Source organism: Acinonyx jubatus, chromosome D1, assembly GCF_027475565.1.
Source record: "Acinonyx jubatus isolate Ajub_Pintada_27869175 chromosome D1, VMU_Ajub_asm_v1.0, whole genome shotgun sequence".
Taxonomy (NCBI): Eukaryota; Metazoa; Chordata; class Mammalia; order Carnivora; family Felidae; genus Acinonyx; species Acinonyx jubatus.
This window is the reverse complement of record NC_069390.1, coordinates 82,915,420-82,938,611: the sequence shown is the minus strand read 5'-3', so window position 1 is coordinate 82,938,611 and position 23,192 is coordinate 82,915,420. Positions and strand designations below refer to the sequence as shown.

The 23,192-nt window shown below is 42.8% G+C and overlaps 1 protein-coding gene across 3 annotated transcripts in view; it reads right to left on the bottom strand.

The window, feature by feature from the left end:
- The window catches only part of NCAPD3 (non-SMC condensin II complex subunit D3), a 64,898-nt gene that overhangs the window by 1,529 nt on the left and 40,177 nt on the right, over positions 1-23,192 (bottom strand). For 2 of the 3 annotated variants that reach the window (XM_027036956.2, XM_015072456.3), the window contains exons 21-33: positions 22,040-22,147; positions 20,149-20,263; positions 19,947-20,054; positions 18,583-18,821; positions 17,570-17,649; positions 11,386-11,523; positions 10,979-11,112; positions 10,530-10,729; positions 8,216-8,326; positions 6,196-6,333; positions 5,320-5,486; positions 4,962-5,101; positions 3,481-3,558 (exon numbers count right to left, since the gene is read on the bottom strand). In XM_027036956.2, coding sequence (XP_026892757.1) covers positions 3,481-3,558; positions 4,962-5,101; positions 5,320-5,486; positions 6,196-6,333; positions 8,216-8,326; positions 10,530-10,729; positions 10,979-11,112; positions 11,386-11,523; positions 17,570-17,649; positions 18,583-18,821; positions 19,947-20,054; positions 20,149-20,263; positions 22,040-22,147 — 1,756 coding nt within the window. The remainder of the gene's footprint in view (positions 1-3,480; positions 3,559-4,961; positions 5,102-5,319; positions 5,487-6,195; positions 6,334-8,215; positions 8,327-10,529; positions 10,730-10,978; positions 11,113-11,385; positions 11,524-17,569; positions 17,650-18,582; positions 18,822-19,946; positions 20,055-20,148; positions 20,264-22,039; positions 22,148-23,192) is intronic. The other variant, XM_015072457.3, reaches the window with a different exon arrangement.

The window sequence follows — 23,192 nt, the reverse complement described above, 5'->3', positions numbered from 1 at the left end:
GGCCTCCCCTTCCTCCAGTTCCCCCCTGGGAGGCAGGGAGCAGAGTGTGGGAACAGACTTGAATCAGACTTGATCAGAATTCTGGCTCTGGGTCTTACTAGCTGTGTGAAATTACTCTAAAAACCTCAAGTTTCTTTATCTCCAAAATGGGATACAGATGTACCTGCCTCAGGGTTGTCGGGATGAAATGAGATTATTTATGTTAAGTTCTTAACACAGTACTTGGCACGAGGTCAGTGCTGAAGAAAGGCTAACAATTATGTAATTTATTAGCAGTTATCCCCTATGTCACTAAAGTTTAAAGATCTGGTGAGGTGGCTGCTCTGCTTACGCATCCTGATGGCTCAGTGTTCTAGAGGAGGCCTCAAATCTAGCCTCTGTGTAAGCTGGACATAACAACCTCTGTGTGAGTCAGCCCCAAGCCACCCTTACCAACCCACTTGCTATATTCCCACACTGTGGGCCACCGTGTCCGATTATCACTGTTCTCTTCCTGGCTCCGGTCTGCACATGCAGTCCCTGCTGCCTGGAACTCATCCTGCTGACAATGCCAGTCACTTGAGACCTGGGTGGTGACACCTCTCCCAGGGACTTGCTCCCTCCTCTGTCCTGTACTATCACACTTGTCGGGGATACACAGCACAGGCTCAACAGCTGGCTGGCTGTTGACTATCCTGTCAGAGGCTGCGTACCTCCCACAAAACCAATTGCGACATAAGCTTTCTCCCCCCACACTGTAACCTTCTTAGAACACCAATTAGATCTTTCTAGTCTGTTTTAAAGACCACCAGTACATGTGCAGTGCTATGTGTCTGTGAACTACTTAAGCTATGTTAACTGATAAGAGATCTGTATTTTCATCATGGTGCCACTCAGCTCAGTTGTGCTCATTCCTATTTCTGGGAGGCCTCTTCTCGTGCTGCGGTTCAAACTCCCTTTCCTTACGTGCACATTCTGTTTCCAGTTTGGAAACCTGAGCACATCCAGGCAATAGGCAGCGGTTTGGTGGCCCTCAGATTTCCTGTATACATCATAAGCGCTTAGAATCAAAAGCAGGAGCATCTTTGCTGCCCGAGTGACAGCAGTAAGAGGGACTTGCTGAACTCCGAATAGATTTCCACTTAAGATCTAGCTCTGAAAATGACTCATTTCCATTTAGCAAAGCCACTTTGCTAATGCTGAACACCATTTTTCCTCCTGCTTCCATAGAGTGGAGGCCACTTCCTGAGAGTAACCCCACCTAAGAGTTGTCAATAGAATTTGTATTTATAAACCACAGAACAGACAGAACTGAGTGTTTTTACATGATCTAATAATTCCCAGGAAGGAGAACTAATGGGAGATCCTCCTCACGTATTCCTTCCTGGTTAAGAATAAGGATGGCCAGGAATTTTACATTCAAGAGACTAGATAAAGAAGAAGTGCTCTGTCGACCTGGGGACACCTGAGACGGCTCCATGCACACAAATCCAAGCAGATTTAATGCAGCAAGCCAGGCTTTGCTGCTGAGGAGCTCAGGCTGCTAGGAAACCAACCAAGCACTGAAATGAGAGGCTCGTGGGGATGAGTGGAACTAAAACGAGAGGCACTCCCCATTTCTGGGGCATATGGTTCCTAATGCCAAAATAGAAGTACTCAGTGCCTCTGAACCAAGAACAAACAATATACAGAAAACTTGTCTATTTCAAAGAGGTTGAATTTTTCACATATATAACATTATATCTGTTCCATAAACAGGACCCCCAAATTACTGCTTTTAATGACAAAAAGCAGTCCTGATTCAGTTGTCATCAGAGGATGGGTGGGGCAGGAGTTCTGCTGGTCCATTCATCTCCTGTAAAAGGAGGACCTGGATGGAAGCTCTGTAACCCACTAACTAGTTAGATCACAGCACCTCAGGTCCTAGACCCTCCAGGCAAGTAGCCAGAACACATTATGTGCTCAGTCAACTCAAACTGACTGAATGCCTGCTCCTGGGCTGCTCCATTACCAAAGAGAAGAACACATGTGCTCATCCAGCAGTCATGGGCACATCCAGCTCATCCAGCACATGGGGCATGTGCTCATCCAGCAGTCATGCCCCAAGAGCAGCAATGCCAGGGCAGAGAGGCTGTAGGACACAGGGACTGCAGGCAGGAAACCATCGCCATTCAACCTGGCACTTAACATCTCTCTCACTCCTACCATGTTGCAGGCATAGTGGCAGCCCAGTGAGTAAGCTGCACAGGACAGCTTGTATAACCATAAGGACAAATGAAGGAGGACGGCTGTCCCCGAACAACAACGTGGGGGGTGGGGGGGCTGCCACCACCCTCTCCATAGTTGAAAATCCCGCATAATTTCTGACTCCCCCAAAATTTAACTACCAATAGCCTACTGTTGACCAGAGGGAAGCCTTACTGAGAGCATCAACAGAGGATTAACACATATTTTGTATGTTACACGTGTCACATACTGTACTCATAATAAGGCACACTGGAGAACAGAAAATGTTAACAGAATCACATGGAAGATACGTTTACTGCACTGCACTATAAACAATCTGCACGTACGTGGACCCGTGCAGCTTAAACCTGCATTGTCCGAGGGTCTGCTCTACGTAGAGGCAAGGTGAGCACTACTGAGGTGGTCAGAGCGCCGGTAGGGGGCGTCTCATCTCACCTGTAGAGTCCAGGAGGCTTTTTCCTGGAGGGTGAGGCAGTGGCTACTGGGGAAGGGGAGGCTGAAGGTGAGGACATGGCGCGTAAACACCCTCCTGTCAGGAAAGGGGGTGCGTGCAGGACCCAGACACCACTGCCAGGGCTGACGTGCAGAGGACAGAGGAGGTGGCAAGTGAGAAGGCATGAAGGGCACCGAGACATGCCTGGCAGGGCCTTGCATGCTGCACTAGACTGCGGACTATAAAGCAAGGCAGTGGGACAAAGTCCTCTCACTTCTACTTTGAAATAAAAGGAAATAACAAGATTAGGAAAACCACGCAACGGGGTAAGACAGGCTCTCCACATAGCTGGCAGTGGGTCCTCAACAGGCCACTGAACCCGAAGGCTTGTCTGGCTCCACAGCTGATCTCCGTGACATACACAGCGCCTGCCAGGGCCCACACGTGACTGCCACCCAGCAGGGCTGCCTGAGGCCGGCAGGAATATGCAAGAGGGGCACTGTCCAGGGAAGCTGTGCCTCAGCTTCCCTGTCTATCAAATGAGGAACCTCACCAGGTGGTTGGGAGTTGCACTGAGTTCATATGTATAAAAGCATTTAGAAGAGCGCTTGACATTCAGCTAGTGCTCAGTCTATGGAGTTACTGCAATTATCACGAGACGCTGTCTGACAATGCACTACAATGTGGTTGACCATCAGGAGCACCCTTATCTAGTAAAAGATGTGTCTCACAACAGAAGGAGTCCTACTGCAGCTCCAGCAGACACACTGTGACCACAGGAGATACTCAGCAGGAGCTGGCTTATTCACGTGAGAACTTACTCTCAGGGGTGCTGATCGCTCGTTTCGTTACATGGTCAACAGCTCCGCTGGACTCCTGCTCCAGGCTGTAGGAAGTTGCTAGGATAAAACAGTATAGTTTTATCTGCCCCCAAACACCCGAACACAATATCAAAGGGCAAAACAACCAAATCAGGAAAAATATTAGCAAAATATCTGATGAAGTTATTATCCCAAATAAGGTGTTCTTCTAATGAGGTAATTCAGAAAGATACCAAAAATGATAAACCTGAGAAACAATGTCCATCTCCACTAAGAAATTAAAACCATAACCAGTTTTGGTCTACAAAGCTCAGCAAAGAAGAGGGAAAATTGGAAAACCAATGTTTCTAAGAAGGAAAAGGGACACTGGTGTACCTTTGCTCCCACCAATGTACAATGTGGAATGAATGACAGAGGGCAGTCTGGGGCTTTAAAAATGTTCATGGCCTCTGAGTGCTGGGAATTAAATCCTAAAGATTACATATATACAAGGATGTTCACTGTGACATTACTTACTTCAAAAAATTGAAAAACACCTATATTTCCAAGAATAGGGTAATAGTAAATAGGTTCCAGTACTTCCGCAAGATAGAAAACTACAAAGCCACTGGGAGAAAAGATAGAAAGAAAAGTTCATGGAAAAATGTTCACTGTTGTCAGTATGTGCAGAGAAGTGGATTACAAACCAGAAATGCACACTAAGATCACAACTTAAATTTTTTTTCTTAAGTTTATTGAGAGAGATGGAGACAGTGCAAGTGGGGGAAGGGCAGAGAGAGAGGGAGACACAGAATCTGAAGCAGGCTCCAGGCTCATCAATGTCAGCACAGAGCCCAACATGGGGCTCGAACTCATGAAACCATGAGATCATGACCTGAGCCAAAACCGAGAGTCAGATGCTTAACCGACTGAGCCACCCAGGTGCTCCTAAGACCACAACTTTATAAATAAGGCCAAAGGCATGTGTGTGTGAGGAATAAAAAGACTGGAAGAATTAACACCTTACTGCTACAGGTGAGTTTTCACTTCACTCTCTTTTCCAAATCTGTTATAAATATGCACTGTTTTATTACCTAGAATCCCAAATCCCCAGAGTTGTTTGTTTTAAAGATAAGAAAACAGAGGGGTGCCTGGTTGGCTCAGTAGGTTAGGCATCCAACTTCAGCTCAGGTCATGATCTCGCGGTTCATGGGTTCAAGCCCCGTGTTAGTCTCTGTGCTGACAACTCACAGCCTGGAACCTGCTTTGGTTCTCTGTGTCTCCCTCTCTCTCTGCCCCTCCCCTGCTCGCACTCTGTCTCTGTCTCAAAAATAAATAAACATTAAAAAAATTTTTTTTTGAAGATAAGAAAACAGAAATCATTTTGAAAGCAAAGAAAGGGAGACCTGTTCTGTCTTTTCATCTGTGTGTTCACTGTGTCTGCGATACAAAACCCCACACATCTACCAGCCCCTGGAGCTACCCTGGGACTTGGGACTTACCACGATGGCACATTTTGTCCAGGCTTTGAGAACTCAAAGGGAATGACAACCCTCCTGTACTCCGACTCCGGTGACTGCTGTTGGACTCCACAGCTTTCTTGACAGAATTCAGGATTGCGATGGTGCTCAGGGACATGCTCCTGCAGAGGAAAACAGGCCACAGGCATGCAGAGGAGGCTGAAAACACTGGAGTGACTGCCCTCTGCCTCTTGATTGTGCCCTCATCCACACCCATTTCAGATTTGAGTGCGAGGAGCCTGGAGGGTGTGGGTGAAAACGCCCAGTGGGGAAGATACAGATGCCACGGAGAAGGTGGTGAGAGGCAGGGGTCCCCGTTACTGACACACCGGCTCCATACCTGCCTTTGGGCATAAGTGTCTTCAACAGCCCCGTCTCTAGGGTAGAAGGCAGAGGCGGTGCCTGGCCAGCAATCGCCCTGGGTGTTGAGGGCTGGCTTGCAGCAGCGGGCACAGCAGCACCTTCTTGGCCAGCCAGAGCTGGCATTCCTTCGAAACTCGGAGCAACCTGTCAGGGAAGATAAAGAAAGACTATTTATCTACTGACACTTTTATTTCTTTATTTTTAAATAGAACCTTTACATGCCCTGAGTAAGTCCATAAGTAATTTATTTTAAAACCATGTCAGCCATGGGCACACAGAACGTTCTCTCCAGAAACAGTTGAGGCAGATGTGGTGTTAAAGAGAAAAAAGATTAAGTTAGTTTGTCCTAATCATTTTTTAATGCAGCAGATATGTCTGGATTTCTCAGAGAAGTGAGCACACTATGTCTGAAAATGAACAGCAGCTCACCTAGAAATAGCCCAAGTGACATTCTGTCCGAAACAGGGGCACACAGGAAGCAGGACCATAAGTGAATGGAGACACCTAGGGGGATCTGGTTAGCTGTGATCACTATAACCAGATTAAATAACTCGACTACCAGCTTGCTTTCTGGGTATTCACGTACTTCCCCCAAGTATTACTATGACTTTCCAGACAAGTTCATGTGATCCGGCCATGAGGGAAGGGAAGCCTCCCTGATCGAGTGATCTGCATGGCACACGTGGCAAAGGAACACGCAGCAGTCCCGAAGGTCTCACTCACACCAGCCTCAGCTTGTGTGTGGGTTTCGAGAAGCACTAGGAAAGCTGGTGGCAGAGGGAAGACTGTGAAGGTGGGCCACCCCGCACCTGCTCTCTGTGCACCTGCCGGCCCTGTAAGCCGCCCCACTCACGTCTGCCAGTCTCGCCAGCTCCTGCTCCTGGGCTAGCTGTTCGTTGTACTTCTTCATGTCGTACTCGAGCTCCGACGCCAGCTGCTTGTCTAATGCAAAGAAGTCCTTGATTTCATCGCGGTAATCCTGCATCACCTCCTAAAACAGATCCCAGAGGCACACTTTAGTAAGTTTTCTTAAATAAATAAGCTCTCCAACCTGACCTGACAAATATTAACACGAACAGGAAGACATGTGTTGCTGAACTATTTCTAGTACATCAACCAACAAGTTAAGTAACATAATGGTGTTTTCCCAGGAAATGCCAAACATGCATGTATTTACCACACAAACCAGTGAGCTCAACATGAGACATTAACTATTAGTTCTGATCTCTTACGGAGCTTCCTGCCTATCTGCCAATTAATAGGAAATTTCCCAGGTTCCTGATGAAGGACAAAGGACAAGGAATCACACAATCTTTGCCTAAAGCAGAACTTACAACAGAGGCACAGAACTGCCACCAATAAGCTACCACCTTTCCATTCTTGAAGGCTGGGATGGGGATGGTGACATATCTAGGTGGTTGGGCTTGGCTCTAAGTCAAGGATCTAGTTTAAAGGGTCTTGTAGTGTCAGGCCCCTTAGAAATTGAAGCCAGAGGTTATATGGGCAGGTAATACATGGCACGTCCTGGTGCAGACAGGGCCTCTGGAACACGTTACAGAAAGCAGTGCAGTGTAAAAGTTGCTCATCTATCTGTCCACACTAGCTTTCTGAGAGGACTGCAACTATCTTTGTGTCTTTTGAAAATAGGACAGAAAACCTTTTATCATATGAATGTAAGAACATTCTCAGGTCTGAAAAGGGGCTGCCAGGGACCAGACCTCCTTGCTAAGAGAAAGAAACCACTTCACCTAACAGTGCTAGAGGGAGAAGCTTTATCGTAGCCCCAACTGCAAGGCAAGTCCCAACAAAGGGAAGGAACTCTATGAATGCTTCCAGCTGCCACCAAGAGAGGGTTGCCCAAATGAGACGAAAGAGTGGCCAGAGCTGCTTGCACAGAAGGCTGCCAATGCACATGTGCCACGCTGCTGGAGCTGGAGGAAGGCAGCTATGTGGCCGTTCTCTGGGCATGTGCTCAGACAGGAGAAAGACTCATTGTTCGGAAGCCTTTCAGCAGTTTATTGAGGGTCTAAACTCCTTTCTTTCTGAGCTTTAAAACAGGGCAATAAAAGTATAAGAATAACTGGAAGTTGCCATTTTTTCCCACACAATTATCCTATCTCTCCTACCTTAACTTTCTTTAAAGAGATATTTGAAGAATTTACATTCAATGTAATTTGGTGGTAGCCCTTATTGGCAAAAAAAAATTTTAGCATTTTTTTGGAGGGAAGAAAATGGCATAGTGTAAACAGAGAAAGGAAAAAATGTTGCATTTATTTCTGATTGAAAAATTTTGCCAGAAAGGTCAGGGGCCTCATTTATATCTGCACGGCAAGTCCACTTATCTTGGGTGCTTAGACTGCAACCTTTGATGGCTTTGGATTCCACCGGTGATGGCAGCCCAGCCCCATCAGTGCTCCCCAAGACCCACTGCTATTTCCTGATGCAGAGGAAGTGTTAAAGGTAAACACCCCCAAATTAAACATGATGCCCAGTCACTTTATCCCTCACCACAATGAACTAAGATGATACCTTTGTACCTTGACCCTAGCTGAGAAAGCTTTCAGAACTAAATCTCAAAACTGGCATCAAGGACACACATGTTCAGTACAGTGGGTCAGCCCTTCATAAACTCAATTGCATGAAAAAGGCAAGAACTGGCTTCTGTGGAACCTATGGTCAAACTCTCTCTCTTCTCCGCCACAGTCAAAGGCCTGTCTGGCTGGTCTAGTTCTAGAAAAATGTGAAGCTGGTTTTGTAGCAGTTTGAGCTCCTAAATTCACTGACCAACTGCACCATCATAACTGCTACAGATTCTGACTACTGAGCTGGAGAAGGGAGACACCCCAACCACAAAGCACAAGGTCATCTTTTACCCTGAGATAGGTCATGAGTTCCCGCAAAGCTGGGATCTTATTTCTCTCTAGCACAGTCTTCAGGGAGATGATAATTGGAATAATATTTTCTATGAAATTCTTCTTCTGAACCTGTAGTAACACAAACAAAGGCATGTTTTAGGTGGATAAAGTTCTGAGACAAAGGCTTCTCCTTGACCTAGTTCTTTCTGTACAGCCAATCTAGGGTGCTACAGAAGCTTCTTATTTTTTTATTATGATACTGGAGATTGTAGAGGACCCAGCACCTTTGTCCTGGAGACTTTATAAGCATTACCTCAAAACACTCTGAAGGATTTGTGAAGGAGGATGAGGATGAATGCTATTCTTACTTTCTAAACAAGAAGCGGGAATTAGAAAAATGTTGAATAACTTGACAGCAAGCTCCAAATGTCCACACAAATCCATCTCAGATGCATTCCATTCCTCCACTCAGGAGGAATGAAAATGAGCTCAAAAGAGACATTTTTTTTTCCTGATGTGAAATGACAAATAGTTGAGAACGGCAAACATGAGTCAATTTGGTATCTCTTTTTGTGTGTCTAAACTTTGCACACATTTAGAAAAGGGTTATGTATTTATATAGTACCTGATTTGACCAAGGCTTCAAATTCTTTACCATGAATGGTCACTAGCCACAAATATTTTGTAATAAATCTCTTAGAATTAAAAATAATCATTATAACAGCCCTCACATGTGGTAAGATTTATCATTTTGAATCTGACAAGTATTCTTTTTCCTCTCATTTATACTCACTAGTATAGGTTCCTTCCTTGTAAATCACTATTTCTAAAAACGTCTTATCAGAGTTCCTGAAATAGAAGAGCAATTGGTAGAGAAATAAACAAATAAATATGAATCTGAGCAGATGGTTAAGTATAGGGATAGTCTTAAAAAGTGGTCTAAGTGAATTCAACTCAATAAATGTTATCAAATGCCTTCTCTGTACCAGACACAAAGCTAACCCCTGGGGATGTAGAAACGAAGCCAAGAATTCTTGCCTTCAAGCTGCTTCTAGACAAGACTGTGTGCTCTGATGTGTGGCATGGTGTGACAGCTGGCAGGATGGTGAGGGATTTATAGACAAGGGATGCCTAGAGAGGCAGGGGCTTCTTTTGAAAAGATGTAGGAGTTTGGTGGCAGGAAAGGAGGACAGGGAGGGAGAGGCCCTGCAGGCAGACAGATGGGCAGCACACAAAGACACAATGGCAGAAGCGACGCTTTCTACCCAAGGAACCAACAGTGACCTGGATGGGATGGTCAAGGAGGGGGGCGTAGAGACGGGAGGCGCAAGGGCGGAGGGACACCCAACAGCTCTGTGTGTCTTGAAAAAGAATCAGGATTTTACTCAGAAGATGATTGGAAGCCACCAAACGACTGACTAAAGGTAGCATTAGTGGGCTATAACTTAGATGTGATAAAATTCACCCATGTTAAGTGAACACTTTGATGAGTCTGACAATGGTACAGAGGTGACTAACCAACACTATCATCCACATAACCACCTGTAATCTATCACCCTGAAGGTTCCCTGCTGCCTTTGCAGCCAATCTCCCTCCAGTCTCTTTTAACCAGGAAGATAAAATGATCCAATTTGTCCTTAAGAAAGACTGCTGTGGCAGCAAAGTGGTATACAGCCTGGAACAGAAAGAAACTAGAGACATAAAGGGTGCCAGAAATGGCACCAGGTTAAGTGTGTGCAGAACTGGTTGGAATGGGGTAGAGAGATGGGTCTGTGAGATAAAATATATAGGATCTGCTGACACACTGAATGACATCAAAATCTATTTCTTTGAGGTCCAAAGTTTTCAGGGCTCAGGTGGGAAATAGAGCCTAGTAATTGAGGCCAGGTGTAAGAACTGGGGCCTTGTGACTATGGCAATTTAGCACTCCCTTAAATCAGTCTGATCCCAGTTTTCACATTCTGGCCAAAGGAAGCATGCACCTGGCATGCCAGACTTCAGGTTCCCTAATGGACAACTTGGTAGATAACAGTCTCCTTCTCTACAGTAGAGACTGTGGGAAGAGAGACAAAGAGGAGGAAGAGAGGAGTAACTCTGTTTTGCCACACTAAGCCTGAAATGTCTGTGGCACATTCAGGCAGGCAAGTGGGATGTGTTCAGGCCATGAGAGAAGTTGGAGCTAGAAACACAGAGGCAGAAACATCATCACTGGGGTGCATCTTAAGGCCATGGGTGAGAATGAAATCTGGATCTGAGGTAGACCACCAGTAGTTAGGGGGCGGACAGAGAAGCATGGGCGTAAACAGGCCCATTTATGGAACAACAAACTCACTTGTGAGATGAGCCTCTTCTGAGCTTCCTGCATGACTGCATTGGCCAAAGCTGTGTCATCTTCTTCCATAAGCAGGTCCTTATCTGCTTTAGATCTCATGGCCAAAAGCTTGATCTCCTTTGAGCTGAGGACCTCAAATGTATCTGAGAGCAACTCACTGGCTTCCATGTCCAGTGGCAGGATGCCGTCAGCAAAGCATGCTGGAAAAGAGCACAAAAGATCAGCCCCTGAGAAAGAGTCCAGCCCCAGGGTGGGGGAAATGTATCCCACAGAGCTAGGAGGGCTCCTCCTGGCTTCAAGGTGGGTGTCTGCATTGGCACAGCTGATGTCAAAGAAAGCAAAAATGGGGTCCTCCCACAGTACGAGGGTCTCATTTGCTGCTGGTCTGCACTAGCCACACAGTATTTCATTTGGAAACATATACTTTATCCCAAACACACCAGGCCTACCCAAAATACTAAGGCAGATTTTAGAAGTGATATTGAATCGCTGTTCATCTGTGAAGTGCTCCAGAAGAAACTTGTAGATTTTCATTCGTTTCTGCTTGTTTGTCTTCCCCTTCAGTGAAAACAGCCGCTTCTCTCTATAGCAAAATGGGACAATTTTATCACACATCATGTGGGCAAGGGTACAAGGACATTACTTTCTACAGCATTCTGCAGCATCCTAAAAGCCGTCTACGCAAGGCTTACATAAGTGCACAGAGGAGATGACAGTGCTTCCCAGAGGCACCTCCTTTAGGCTGCTACTTGCATGGGTGAACTGCCTGGAGTCACTGGCCAAGAAAAGGAAGGCCACCACAAGGAATGCCGGGGCCGTGTCTGTTCACCCAGCCCTTCCCAAGAGCTTCACTAACCTCTCTGACTGGGGGAATTTGTTATACTTCTCATGCTTCTCATAGTTATTGAAGTGGAAGATACACTCAATGAAATGCTGGAAGAACATGACAGGATTCCTCTTCAGTAACAGGTGAGCCAGGCAAAACTCCCCAAAACTGCAAAGAAGGAGGAAACAGAAGAAAGAGACCTGTTTGCGGTTTGCAGACAGTCTCTAAAATTACATAAGAATGCTGAGATGTGAATAAGAGAAAGGGATATGTAATCTATCCCAATACCCAGCTTCATTCAGATCAAAAGCAAGATACAAATTTAGCTTCTTTTGTCTGTCCTTGCTCAACAGCCTCCTTTTTGAATCCAAGGTCAGCATAAAGGCTTTTTCTACAAGGATTCCTTTGAAAATTCTAACAAGGTGTTATTATTCAGCTACACTTCAAATGTGGGAGAACAACCAACTGCCCCAAAATTGCTCTTTTAAGCAAAACCCTGTGGTCCTCATGGCTGATGCAACAACAAACCACTACCAAAAAATGAATATTTGGCTTCCCCACCCCACTTTGAGGTTTGTTGCCCACAATAATGAGCAAAAACCTGTTTTAGTAACTGGGACTTTTTCAAGAATTGGGATTAATTACAAGAGCCTCAGAGTTTGGGTCAGCACAGACAGTGAAGGGCTCTCACTGAGCTTTGGACTCATCAGCAAGCCCTGGGCACTCTCCTTTCTCCTGTGCCCCCAAATCTTGGAGAGGCATCCAACATGAGATACTGATGTCACCAGCACTGCACCCACCTGAAGAGCAAAACACTAACAGTTTCCAAAGTCAAATGGACATGGACAAAGGCAGGCTATCTAACTACAGGCCTCGGACAGTTTGTTTAGTAGGGGAGAGAGTTTGCCCAGGAAACAGTATGGGGTGGTGCAAGGCTGGCTCTGATCCATTCAGATTGTGCAGACGATTGTCTTAATTTCATTTCAGAGATAAATGCAATTTCAACCTGCACAGGGGCACCACTCAGCTCTCAAGGGTGGGTGGTAGTGACAAGGATGACCCAAAACAATTCTTGGCTTTGGAATGCATAGGACTTGCAGGAGATTCACCTTCCCCTAATGATCCTTCTGAGGCTAATATTAAAATCACTCTGTATTCAAAGCACACCATCAATTAAAACTTAAAGAAGGTAGTTCCAAAAACGATGTTGAAGTAAGCCTAGGTAAAAATTTCACTGTAAATAGCAGCACTTTATCTATTCATTCACCCAGGAAATAAGGGAGCAGCCTGACATTCTGAACCCAAAACAAGTACAACTCTGTATCATAAAGGGAATCTCCCAAGCAGAATTTCACTTAAGGCCAGCTAGAAGCACCTACTGATCTAGGAGCCATTTGTGACCACCATTAAGTAAACAAAAACTATTCCCCCCAAAACAACAAGATGTCACTTTCTGCAGTGTTTTATTACGGTTAACCTTCCACGGCACAGCAGTTCTTACAACTACCTGCATTTTCTCCTCATATTTGAAGTCATTCACATGACAATAAGATCAGACAGAATCCAGGAACTCTTCTGCAAGAAGAAGGGCTGCTCTGAGCTTCAACTTATGGGCTTCAACTTGATGTCAAACATTCCTCTACTCGGAGTTCAGGTCAAGAATACATACTGGGAGAGGGAACTAACTGGTGGGCAAGATACTGCAGTCTATTCCCTAGTGAATAACTGGCTTAACCAACTACACAGATAAATCTAATAGTAACATAAATTATGCAAAGGATTCACATGCTCAGGGCTGGAAGCAGAGTGAGAGGGCTCTGCATCATGAGAAGCCAGAAACCACAGTCAATGGGGTAACATCCAGCACTAATCCTGCTGCTGCATTTACTGGGGCTTAAAAGGGTACATTTCATCCCTGACTGGATCAAACTCACAGATCTTACTAGCTTGACAAACTGGGGAAGAGAGACAATTCTGCATTTTTTTGTTTGTTTGTTTGTCAGCTGTAAAGTTAAAAAAAATGAGCAGTCCAAGCAGTGCTTCCTGGAGCATTCCTTTAGAGTGGCAGAAGGCAGCACTCTTCAGGTACCTGGAACGGAAAGCTTCAACAGCCCCAAAGACACCGCACTAAGTTAAGATCTCAGCATCCTTTCCCACCACTTCTCATCCCTCAGGACAATTAAAAGAAACAGCATGTAATCACACCACCAATTCAGGGATACCCTGTAAACATTTTACACAGCATTAATTGTATTATATAGAAGACCAGCTAAATCTGGGTCATAATAATCTTGCAGAAAACAATTATTACTCTCTTAGTAAGAATCCAAATCCAGATTTCAAACAGCCTTACTTCCACTTTCAGTATTAGTAGGAACATAAAAATCTGACTATTTTCAGATATTTTCCCATGCCAAATGCTATTCTGAAGCAGCTATCTGTTCAATAAAGGCCACTGTTCATGGACTCCTATTCCTGATCTGGCCTACAACATGGTCTATGTCAGACTGACTTATGCCAGAATTCTCTTTGAAACTTGAGGTAAGTAATTTCCCACATCTATGTGCTCCTTGGCTACACCCCCAATCCAGGCCCCCTTGTTACCCAGTCCTCCTCATCTCTCTCACATCCCTATACTGTTCTGTTTCTTTTCTCCTCATCTCACTTCCCATGTCTCCTTTCCCTGGCCTTGAGTGCTTCCACAGTGTATACTGTACTTCCCAGGAGTCAGCTCTCTCCCCTCTCCACACTTCCCTTCTTCGCAAGTCAGGGCTGGCTTTCCTCTGGGGACACCATTTCCCACAGTCCTCTTAAGGGAAGGCCACTTGCTGCTTCTCCCAAACGCCAGAGTCGAGGAAGGAGGACCATATTCCCACACCCACTACCCCCACCCCCGTCATAATATTTTCATTCATTCATTTATGAAATGTTCATTGAGGGTCCACTTAGTCTCAGGCTCTCTTTTAGGTGCTAGGGATACCGCAGTCAACAAAACAAAATCTTGGCCCCTCCCAGATGCTTATATTCTAGCAGGTAGAGAGATGTTATACATACAAATATGCTGCCACAAGTGCTCTGAAGAAAAGGCTATTTGAGGAAGGTATAGGAAAGAGGGAATGGTGGGTTGGCTTCCTCTACCTGGTCCATGTAATAATACCTTTTCTACAGAGCCTTCTCTACAGAGGCTCTGGCTATCTATTTGCCCCTCAACTGCTTGGTAACCACTTCCTAGTTTTAGTTTTTTCCATTCCAGATCCCAGCATCACTGCTATGGTCTGAATATTGTGTCCCCCCACCCCTGCCCCATTCCTATGTTGGAAACCTAGACCCTAAGGAAATGGTCTTAGGATGCTGGGCCTTTGGGGTTAGTGAATGAGATTAATGTCCTTATAAAAGAAGCCCCAGAAAGATCTCTCATCCCTTCTACCATGTGAAGATACAAACAGAAACTAGCTATCTGGAGGAGGACCTTCACCAGACCCCAACTGTGCTGGCGCCCTGGTCTCAGACTTCCAGCCTCCAAAAGGTGAGAAAGAAATTTTTGTTGTTATAAGCTACTAGGTCTGCGGTATTTTGTTGTAACTATCTGAATTGACCAAGACAATCTCTCAGAGCATCTTCAATGTCTACAGATGGGCTCATTTAACCCCTAACTTTCTGTTTTTCTGATTACATCGGCTCTAGTGACCCTTACGTCTATGCTCTGGGAAGCTACTCTGCAGCCCCATCCAGAACATGTCACTACACCTGGAACACCCACTTCTGAAGTCAGCTAATCTACCTCATGATCACATACACATATCCTTCCAGCTTTCTGACCTCATCCCCATTCCTCTTGTTCCACAGCTTCACTAAGCCCTCTAGGTACTCACTTCCTCTCCTCCAAACCAAACAATCTCTGTCTTTACTTCCTTTTCTATCTCAATGGCCGTTATCTTAGTCATTCTCTTACCTTGAATCTCTCTGGCCGTCTTTTGCACTTCTGCAGCATTTGCCCAGTTAACCTCAAAACAACCAGCCTGTAACCTTTCAATCTGTGAATGCTGTACCACAAGGACACCACCTTGTAGGCAGAGGGGAAAGTACATCAATACAATTTTGCAGCCTCCAAATTATGGGTGTGTACGACCAATTAAAAATGTCATGCGAGGGGCGCCTGGGTGGCGCAGTCGGTTAAGCGTCCGACTTCAGCCAGGTCACGATCTCCGGTCCGTGAGTTCGAGCCCCGTGTCAGGCTCTGGGCTGATGGCTCAGAGCCTGGAGCCTGTTTCCGATTCTGTGTCTCCCTCTCTCTCTGCCCCTCCTCCGCTCATGCTCTGTCTCTCTCTGTCCCAAAAATAAATAAACGTTGAAAAAAATAAAAAAAATAAAAAAAAAATGTCATGTGAATTTGCTCATGCCAGAATCTTCAGGAAATCCTCCTGGGCCAGAAATAAATGCAACAGGCTCTGTCACTAGTCTCTTTGGAAGATCTGTCTTAGTAGATACATATGGAAAAACTAATGTGTTTGATGTAAGCAGACTGGCCTGACCTAAAACTAGGGAAAGAGACTAATTTAAATTACAGTTAACAAAGGTAGTCATCAGCTTATCAAAGCTGAAAATCAGGACCCACATTTGAACAACTGTTTAAACACACCCACAATACAGGGATAAAATAGACTTAAAAAAGAAGTATCAAAATACTGTAAGAGGCATTGATAATTTTACTATGGTGTAATTACCTATCCGGTTTTCTAATTTCTTTCTGATTCATACTCTGATCGCCTATACAACAGGTTCTGTGTATGTTACATACTGATCAATGCTCTTGTTAACATACATGCATAGGAGCTGAGAAAAGTAAGTAAACCCAAAAGTGCAAGTTAAACAACCAATCTTACCTCCCAGGCTCATCATGTGAAAACCTTCTCAACACTTCTAATTATGCCAGCTTCTGGGCTACACATTGTATAGAGAACACCATGACAGCCAATCTTATGGTAGCAGAGTAAAGGTGAGAGGGCAATGCATTGCTATTTTGGTCCTTTCTCTCTCAATTATATACACAAAGAAAAAGTAATAGTCTTAGCTTTTTATTTCTGATTCTAGATAGCATTAATTGGAATGTTAACCTTCTACTAGTTTAGTATATAAAATATTCCTTCTTGGAAAATTATACCCAAAGAAAACTGAACGGAAATTCTTCCATGGAACTCAGAGTAAATCATTGGTGACCATATTTAGAAGCAGAGGGACCCATTATTTTAAGTTATTTATAGTTAATGAACTCTATAAAGACCTTTTCCCAACTGTGGCAGCTTTTGCCATGGCATTCAACATTCTATTTTCCAATTGCAGACTTGCTTTAAAAAGAATTATTCATGCAACATAATCAAGGTTAACTAATTCTGTGGGATCATTTCTCATCCCTTGAAAATAAATCCTTAAAAAAATTATAGAATGATAGGAATTAACAAGTGACAAAGCAATTCCCTTCCCTTCCAATTCCTTGGGAATTGATAGGGAAGCCTTGTAATTTGTATAATCTCATTTTACACTGTGTGATTGTCTTAATTCCTAGAATTTCTTCTTTATAATTTCTACACTTAAAATAAAGCCTTAACTCCATCAAAACTGACATTTTATTGGCCTAGAAATCAACACAGTTAAGTCAACAGTTAATGGCTAAAATTCCATATAATTTACTATGACAAAGTCATATACTGCTGTTCATTACTCCTTTAGGGAAGAATCAACAATGTTAGCAAATGTAGTAATTTCTGAGATTATTTAATAGTCAATCTGGATGAGTGATTTATTTATTTTTTTATTTATGTGCAAAATAAAGCTTTGTTGGGGCACTAGGTGGCTCAGCTGCTTAAGTGTCCGACTCTTGATTTTGGCTCAGGTCATGATCTCGGGATCACAGATCATCCTCTGCGCTGACAACATGGAGCCTGCTTGGGATTGTCTCTCTCCCTTTCTCTCTGCTCCTCCTCCACTTGCATGTGCATGCGCGCTCTCTCTCTCTCTATCTCTCTCTCAAAATAAATAAACATAAAAAAATAAAGCTTTGTTATATAGCTTAAAAATCTGCTAGTTTTCTGGCAACTGCCAAAAGCTCACTAAATCCTAAATAACTCAACTCTAAACCAATTTTAGAGAAAAGAGATCTAATATATACCAGAAATTTGGTAAATCGTTCAATCATCTGACATGTGAGGAAAGTTACCTGGCGATGTCCGGGTGTGAATCTATCAGAGTGCTAACAAATCGAAAGAACAGAGAGCCCTTCCATTTCACAAATTCTTCCTGTACAAAGAGAAACCGGAATGTTTAAGGATGAAATGTAATATACAAACTTGAAATGCATTCAGTTATAAAACCAACTGTTAACTTTCTTTTGTTTAACATCACACCTGTCAGCTACTCAGTCTGTCTGTGGCACATTAGCGCAATTTGTTAGCACTCACTTCCCAACCATCTTGAAAGCACATACACTTGTTAATCACGAAGAGAAGTGGAGGGATATGTGGGTAGAAGAGCATCATATCTACTCTATTAGGAAAATGACTCAAAGCACATGGCTTTAAAAGGAAGAGTGCCAATGGTGCCTTCGTCAGGTACCTAACCAACCACGTAAAAAAATAAGCCTACAGAACATACTAGAATAGATATACAACTTGGTTAAATGCCTTCTTTTTAAAGATCAAATATTTCCTTCCTCACTATAGGCTAAACATAGGTTCTCAGTGGGAAGAAAAACATTGAATACTCTGTTCACTGAGAGTTCTGAGTTCACGAAGCTCTTATGCCCACTAAAATGTCTCATTGGACTCTCAGAGCAACTCTGAAACAGCAGGGCAGATATGATCCTCACTTCACAAAAGAAGAAGTTACGTCTGAGAAGCACTGATTTGTTCAAAGTCAAGAATGACAGAACCGGAACTAGAACTACTGTCCACTGAGCGGGCTAATCCTTGCATGGAGTTTATTTGCAAACATGAAACTTCACTTTGGCTGATGGGATATCTGAACATACACCCAAAACAAGTATTAGGAGGTAACAATCTGTTTAAGAAGGCTGTACAGAACAGTAGAATGATATTTTAAACCAGAGAACAGGCTGATTATTTTTCGATTCTATTAGAGAGCAGCACATTTCCTATACTACTCAAATATTCCTTGAAACCAGAAGAAATAGTGGAAGGAAAAAAAAATGACGGGCCCAATTCTCATACATACCTGCAAGAGATTGGTAAGCAAGATGAGTGTCTGCTTTCGGATGAATGGATTTGAATCCTTCAGACACATGGAGATATTGGGAATGTACTTGTCCACCATGACGGTGTACCGGATACAAAGGTCGCACATCACAATGACAACATTGTTGCGAACGGCCACATCATCACACACCTCCAGCTCTCGCACAAGAGCTGGGATGCTCTTCTTTGCAAGATCCTCATGCTGTAAGCACAACTTACCTGTCACAGAAGATGAAGATGTCTTGACTTTAATAACTCTATGCCTAAATTTTCTCCAGATATATCTTGCTATGGATTTTACTTGATCAAAGTTAAAATATCATGTCAATAATCACAAACAAAACGAAATCAAAAACAAACCCATACTACTAAATATAAGGAGGTTCAAAATACCTAAAAATAATGTCCCCCCCCTCCACCCCCCGGCCCCTCCAGGGTTCCACGAGACATACACTAAGAGATGTTCCTTCACTGGAGTAAAACTATCCTCTTTTTAAAGTCAACATTTGAATTTGAGAGTTATCTACTTCCCTTCAAAATGACTAACAAAATCTAATAGCTAAAAAGTTTAGCAATGAATTTGAAATCTGAGCTAGGCAAACAGGAAAGAATAACCACCTCATTTTACTTCTCGTTCACAGTTAGGAGAAGGAAGGCTGTTGTTGAGTTTTATTGGTTTGTATATTTTTGTGACCTGGGGAATGTTTTGCTCTCATTCACAATTCTTAGATTTTTGAAAAATAACTGCTATTACAAAAAATTTCATAAATCCTATCCAGCATAAAATACATAGTTATACTTAAAAAAAAATTAAAGTATAGCACAGAGGTCCATCTTTTCAAGATTAACAACAATTTGAGTCCATGGGGAAATGTTTAATAGCTCATCTACCAGTTCTGGTAAGTATCAGATAAACTATCTCCTTTTATGAACTGAACTGCAAATTTATTTTTTCATTCCCAGAAATCAATGTAACGCCTGATTCTGATTAGTGTAGTGTCTTGATGAAGACTTTATGGTGCTGCATTATGAGTATTAAAAAACAACCCACAGGACAGGTATAATTGTGATAAATTAACATAAAAAACAAAAGCTCCCTCCAGGGAGTGCCTTGAGTCTGATCATCTAGGGTAGCTGCCAACTGAGGGCTCTCATTATCAGCACTCTGGTATGCCTCTGAGCTGGGGGTTGCTATCAGAATTCCCTTCCAAATTCACAAGAGCTAGAATAAACACTAGCTCCGTGTATGTAACATATTTACTAAGGCTGGCTTATTTGAGACAAAAAGCTACCTATGGAACTAAACTGCACAAACAATACTTTCCCCACATTATTCTCACTTACCCAAGGTAATGATGGCATGTGCTCTGATCACGGAAGGCATGACAGAGCCTCTGACCTGGGAGAGTGGCTGAAACGCTGGGGCTTCACTGCAACCTGGAGGTGATGCTGCTACAAGGAAGGAAAAGAGGACTTATTTACAGTATCTCAGGGGCCAAGTCCGCCTTAAGATAGCACATGCAGAGGATAATTTCAAGTGCCTTACAATGATCCACATCAACAGAAGAAGCGAGGATGGACTGAATCAGAAGGAAGGCTCGCTTCTCCACTCTGGCTGGACAAAGCTGGGCTATATCTCCCAAGGTAAAAATGTACTTCACCTGAAAAAAGAATTGGTTTTGCAATATAATAAGGCAAAAGAAAAATAACTCTAGCTAGATTAAAGACATGTCAATATTTTTTTGTTCCCCAAATTAAAACAACTATTTTTTTCATAAAAATAGTCACTGTGAAAACTTAGTCATTACTTGGTAAAATTCACTCTTTTATGTCAATATATATAGTTAATATGTTTAATGACTACATAAGTACATTAAAAACTATGATGTTATCATAGTTTACTCCATTACTAATGAACATTTACATTGTTTCTAATCCTTTGCTACTGTTTGCATTCCCTCTGAGGAACACTTTTGCACCTTTAAGTACTGTTCCACTTCCTTAGAAGTAATCTAGGGTTTAAAGGGCATAAAGTTGTTTTACATTTTAAAACATATTTCCAAAGGGTGTTCCTGATTGGTTTACTATTTAGACTCCTATCAAAAACTTGTAAGTGCTAGCTTCCTCACAGCTGCTTCTACTGTGTGTTTATTAAGAACATACAACTTGATAGTTAATAACACTGGTTTTAATTTATCCCAGAGAAGCATGGGTGAGGCTAAACAGTAAAATGTGAAAGGCTTAGAGTGAGGAAGCCAGTAAGTGTATGTATATTTAAAAAATCCTGAACATGTATCTCTTAGTGGATGAAAGGAATACTTGCATTATATTTAAAGAAGAGTGAAGTAAACAATATTATATAGGGCAAAACTTCTCCATATATATTTTGACTGAAAGGTAGATTTTGGTGACATATTTAACAGTTGAAAAGAAAAATCTTAGAAGGAAAAACTCTCTGGTCATGACAAGCATTTTTCTTAGTTTGGGCAGTAGCTGCTCAAATTAGAGGTGCAAGACCATCTAGAAAGCTTGGGATGGGGCCATCCTACACGTCACAGCCCCCTGCACTGAAATGTGTGGATTCCTACTGATAATAGTTTTATTACTGAAGTGTTCACATTAATGCCTCAGCACAACCGGTCTCTTGTCACAAATCTCAACATAGTCTTTGGTCTCAAGGTACAAATGTGAGGTGGCAAAGCAGGCAAGCACAGAGGAGAGGAACAGATGAGGAAAATGGCCAGTTCTGGTGAAATGATGGCTTATACTGAAGAGCATGAAGAAGCAGCTCGTTATTTGCTTTACTGAGTGTCAGATGTTGGAGTCAGAATGACTGCAACATGTTTTGTGGACGGTCAGTCACGTGAATCGGGAAATTGCACATTTACTGGCACACAGGACTCTCTGGCACCAACAAAATTTCTAAAGCAGGGTGCCATGTCACCCAATCTTGCTGCTCCAATGTTATTTGTGTTTTTAGTTGTCAAATATTTCACTGTATTATAGGCATGGTTCAGAACGGCTCCACATGATTCCCTAGTTCTACAATCTGATATTCAAACAGCTTAGCAGACACATTAGAATTTAAAAACATATTGAACAAACAAACCAAAAGAACAAGGAGCACCCTCACTTTATTCTTTTCTTGCCCTATTATTTCATAATATGCCCTGTGTTTTCCCTAATGGATTAGGCACCTCACAGGCTCTAACTGGATGAAGTATATCCCATCAAGTTTTCCCCCAGATAATAAGAACATGAAAGAAAAATGAATAGGTCGGTCACCAACACAGAAATTCTTCTTTTTAGAAGAGTAAGCTCTAGGCTAGAAAATCCTTTTCTTGCTAATAGTATTAAAAATACACATTAGAAAGTCATCTTTAGAAAATCCCAGCTGATATAAAGGAAAACAATAGTTAAGAAAAGTAATTACTTACGAACAGGTCTTCATCCACATTCCCAGGGCCACTTTCCTTCAGAACTATGTTGGACAGAGACTGCACACAGGTGGAGAGGACATCCCCACACACCCGCTTCAGTAATTCCTGCAGCAAGTCAAAGGTAATCTCTGAAGGATCCCACACATCTACTAGACTGTCCATGAAACAATTGTCTCAGAAGAAACTCTATGGTCTTCAAAGGCATAAACCATAAGAAGCCTTATGAGAAGCCTCAGCCATCATGCTTTTGGATCTTTGCTCTTTTAGCAATCTGCCTATAAGGACTAAGCAGAATTTACAAAGAACAGTACATATATACAGCATACACACACACATATAGATGCCATAAATATGTGTGTGTGTGTGTGTGTGTAGATATCATATCTTTCTACATGTGCCCTTTAAGAGCAAAAGGCAAATATCTGGGAAGATCTAGCGCCCTAACTGATAAGAGTTCTGTAATAGCAGTGCTGCTCCTTTAATAGAGAAAAACATCACAATTCGTCCAGTATGTGTAGATGGTGAAGTAACTACTATAGTAAATAGTATATTTTCTAAAGACATGGAATAAAAAAAAACATTTGTTATCGTTTTGAAATGTATTCCTTAAAGACAAGTTTTCAGTGCTTTTTATTAGTTAAAATAACCTCAAGGGGTCACCACTACTGGTACACAACACTTCTATGCTAAGCAAGGGAGCTGAATCACATTCTACAACTCTGACTACATTTCCAGTAGGAGGCCAGTCCAAAATACCCAGGTTGAACTAAGTGGCTCCAACCCAAGACTTCCATATTACCCTATGTTCATTTCTCTTTTAGGAATGATTATATTATTCCTAATAATTATATTACATATTATGTTGAAATCACCTGTTTCCATGTGTGTCTGCCCTATTATGCTGTGGGTGACTTAGGAAGACATTGTTTTATTTATTTTATTTTAGAGAAAGAACACGAGCAGGGGAGAGGGGTAGAGTGTGGAGAGAGAATCTCAAGCAGGTTCCACACTGTCAGTGAGGAGCTGGGGCCCAGCAGCACTACTGCAAAACAGTGTTCAATGTTTACCATTGCAGGAAACTTTCACTATGATCCAAATGTTTTTTAGTCTGACTTGGCCTAAAATGTTTCAAAATGATTGTCTTTATTAC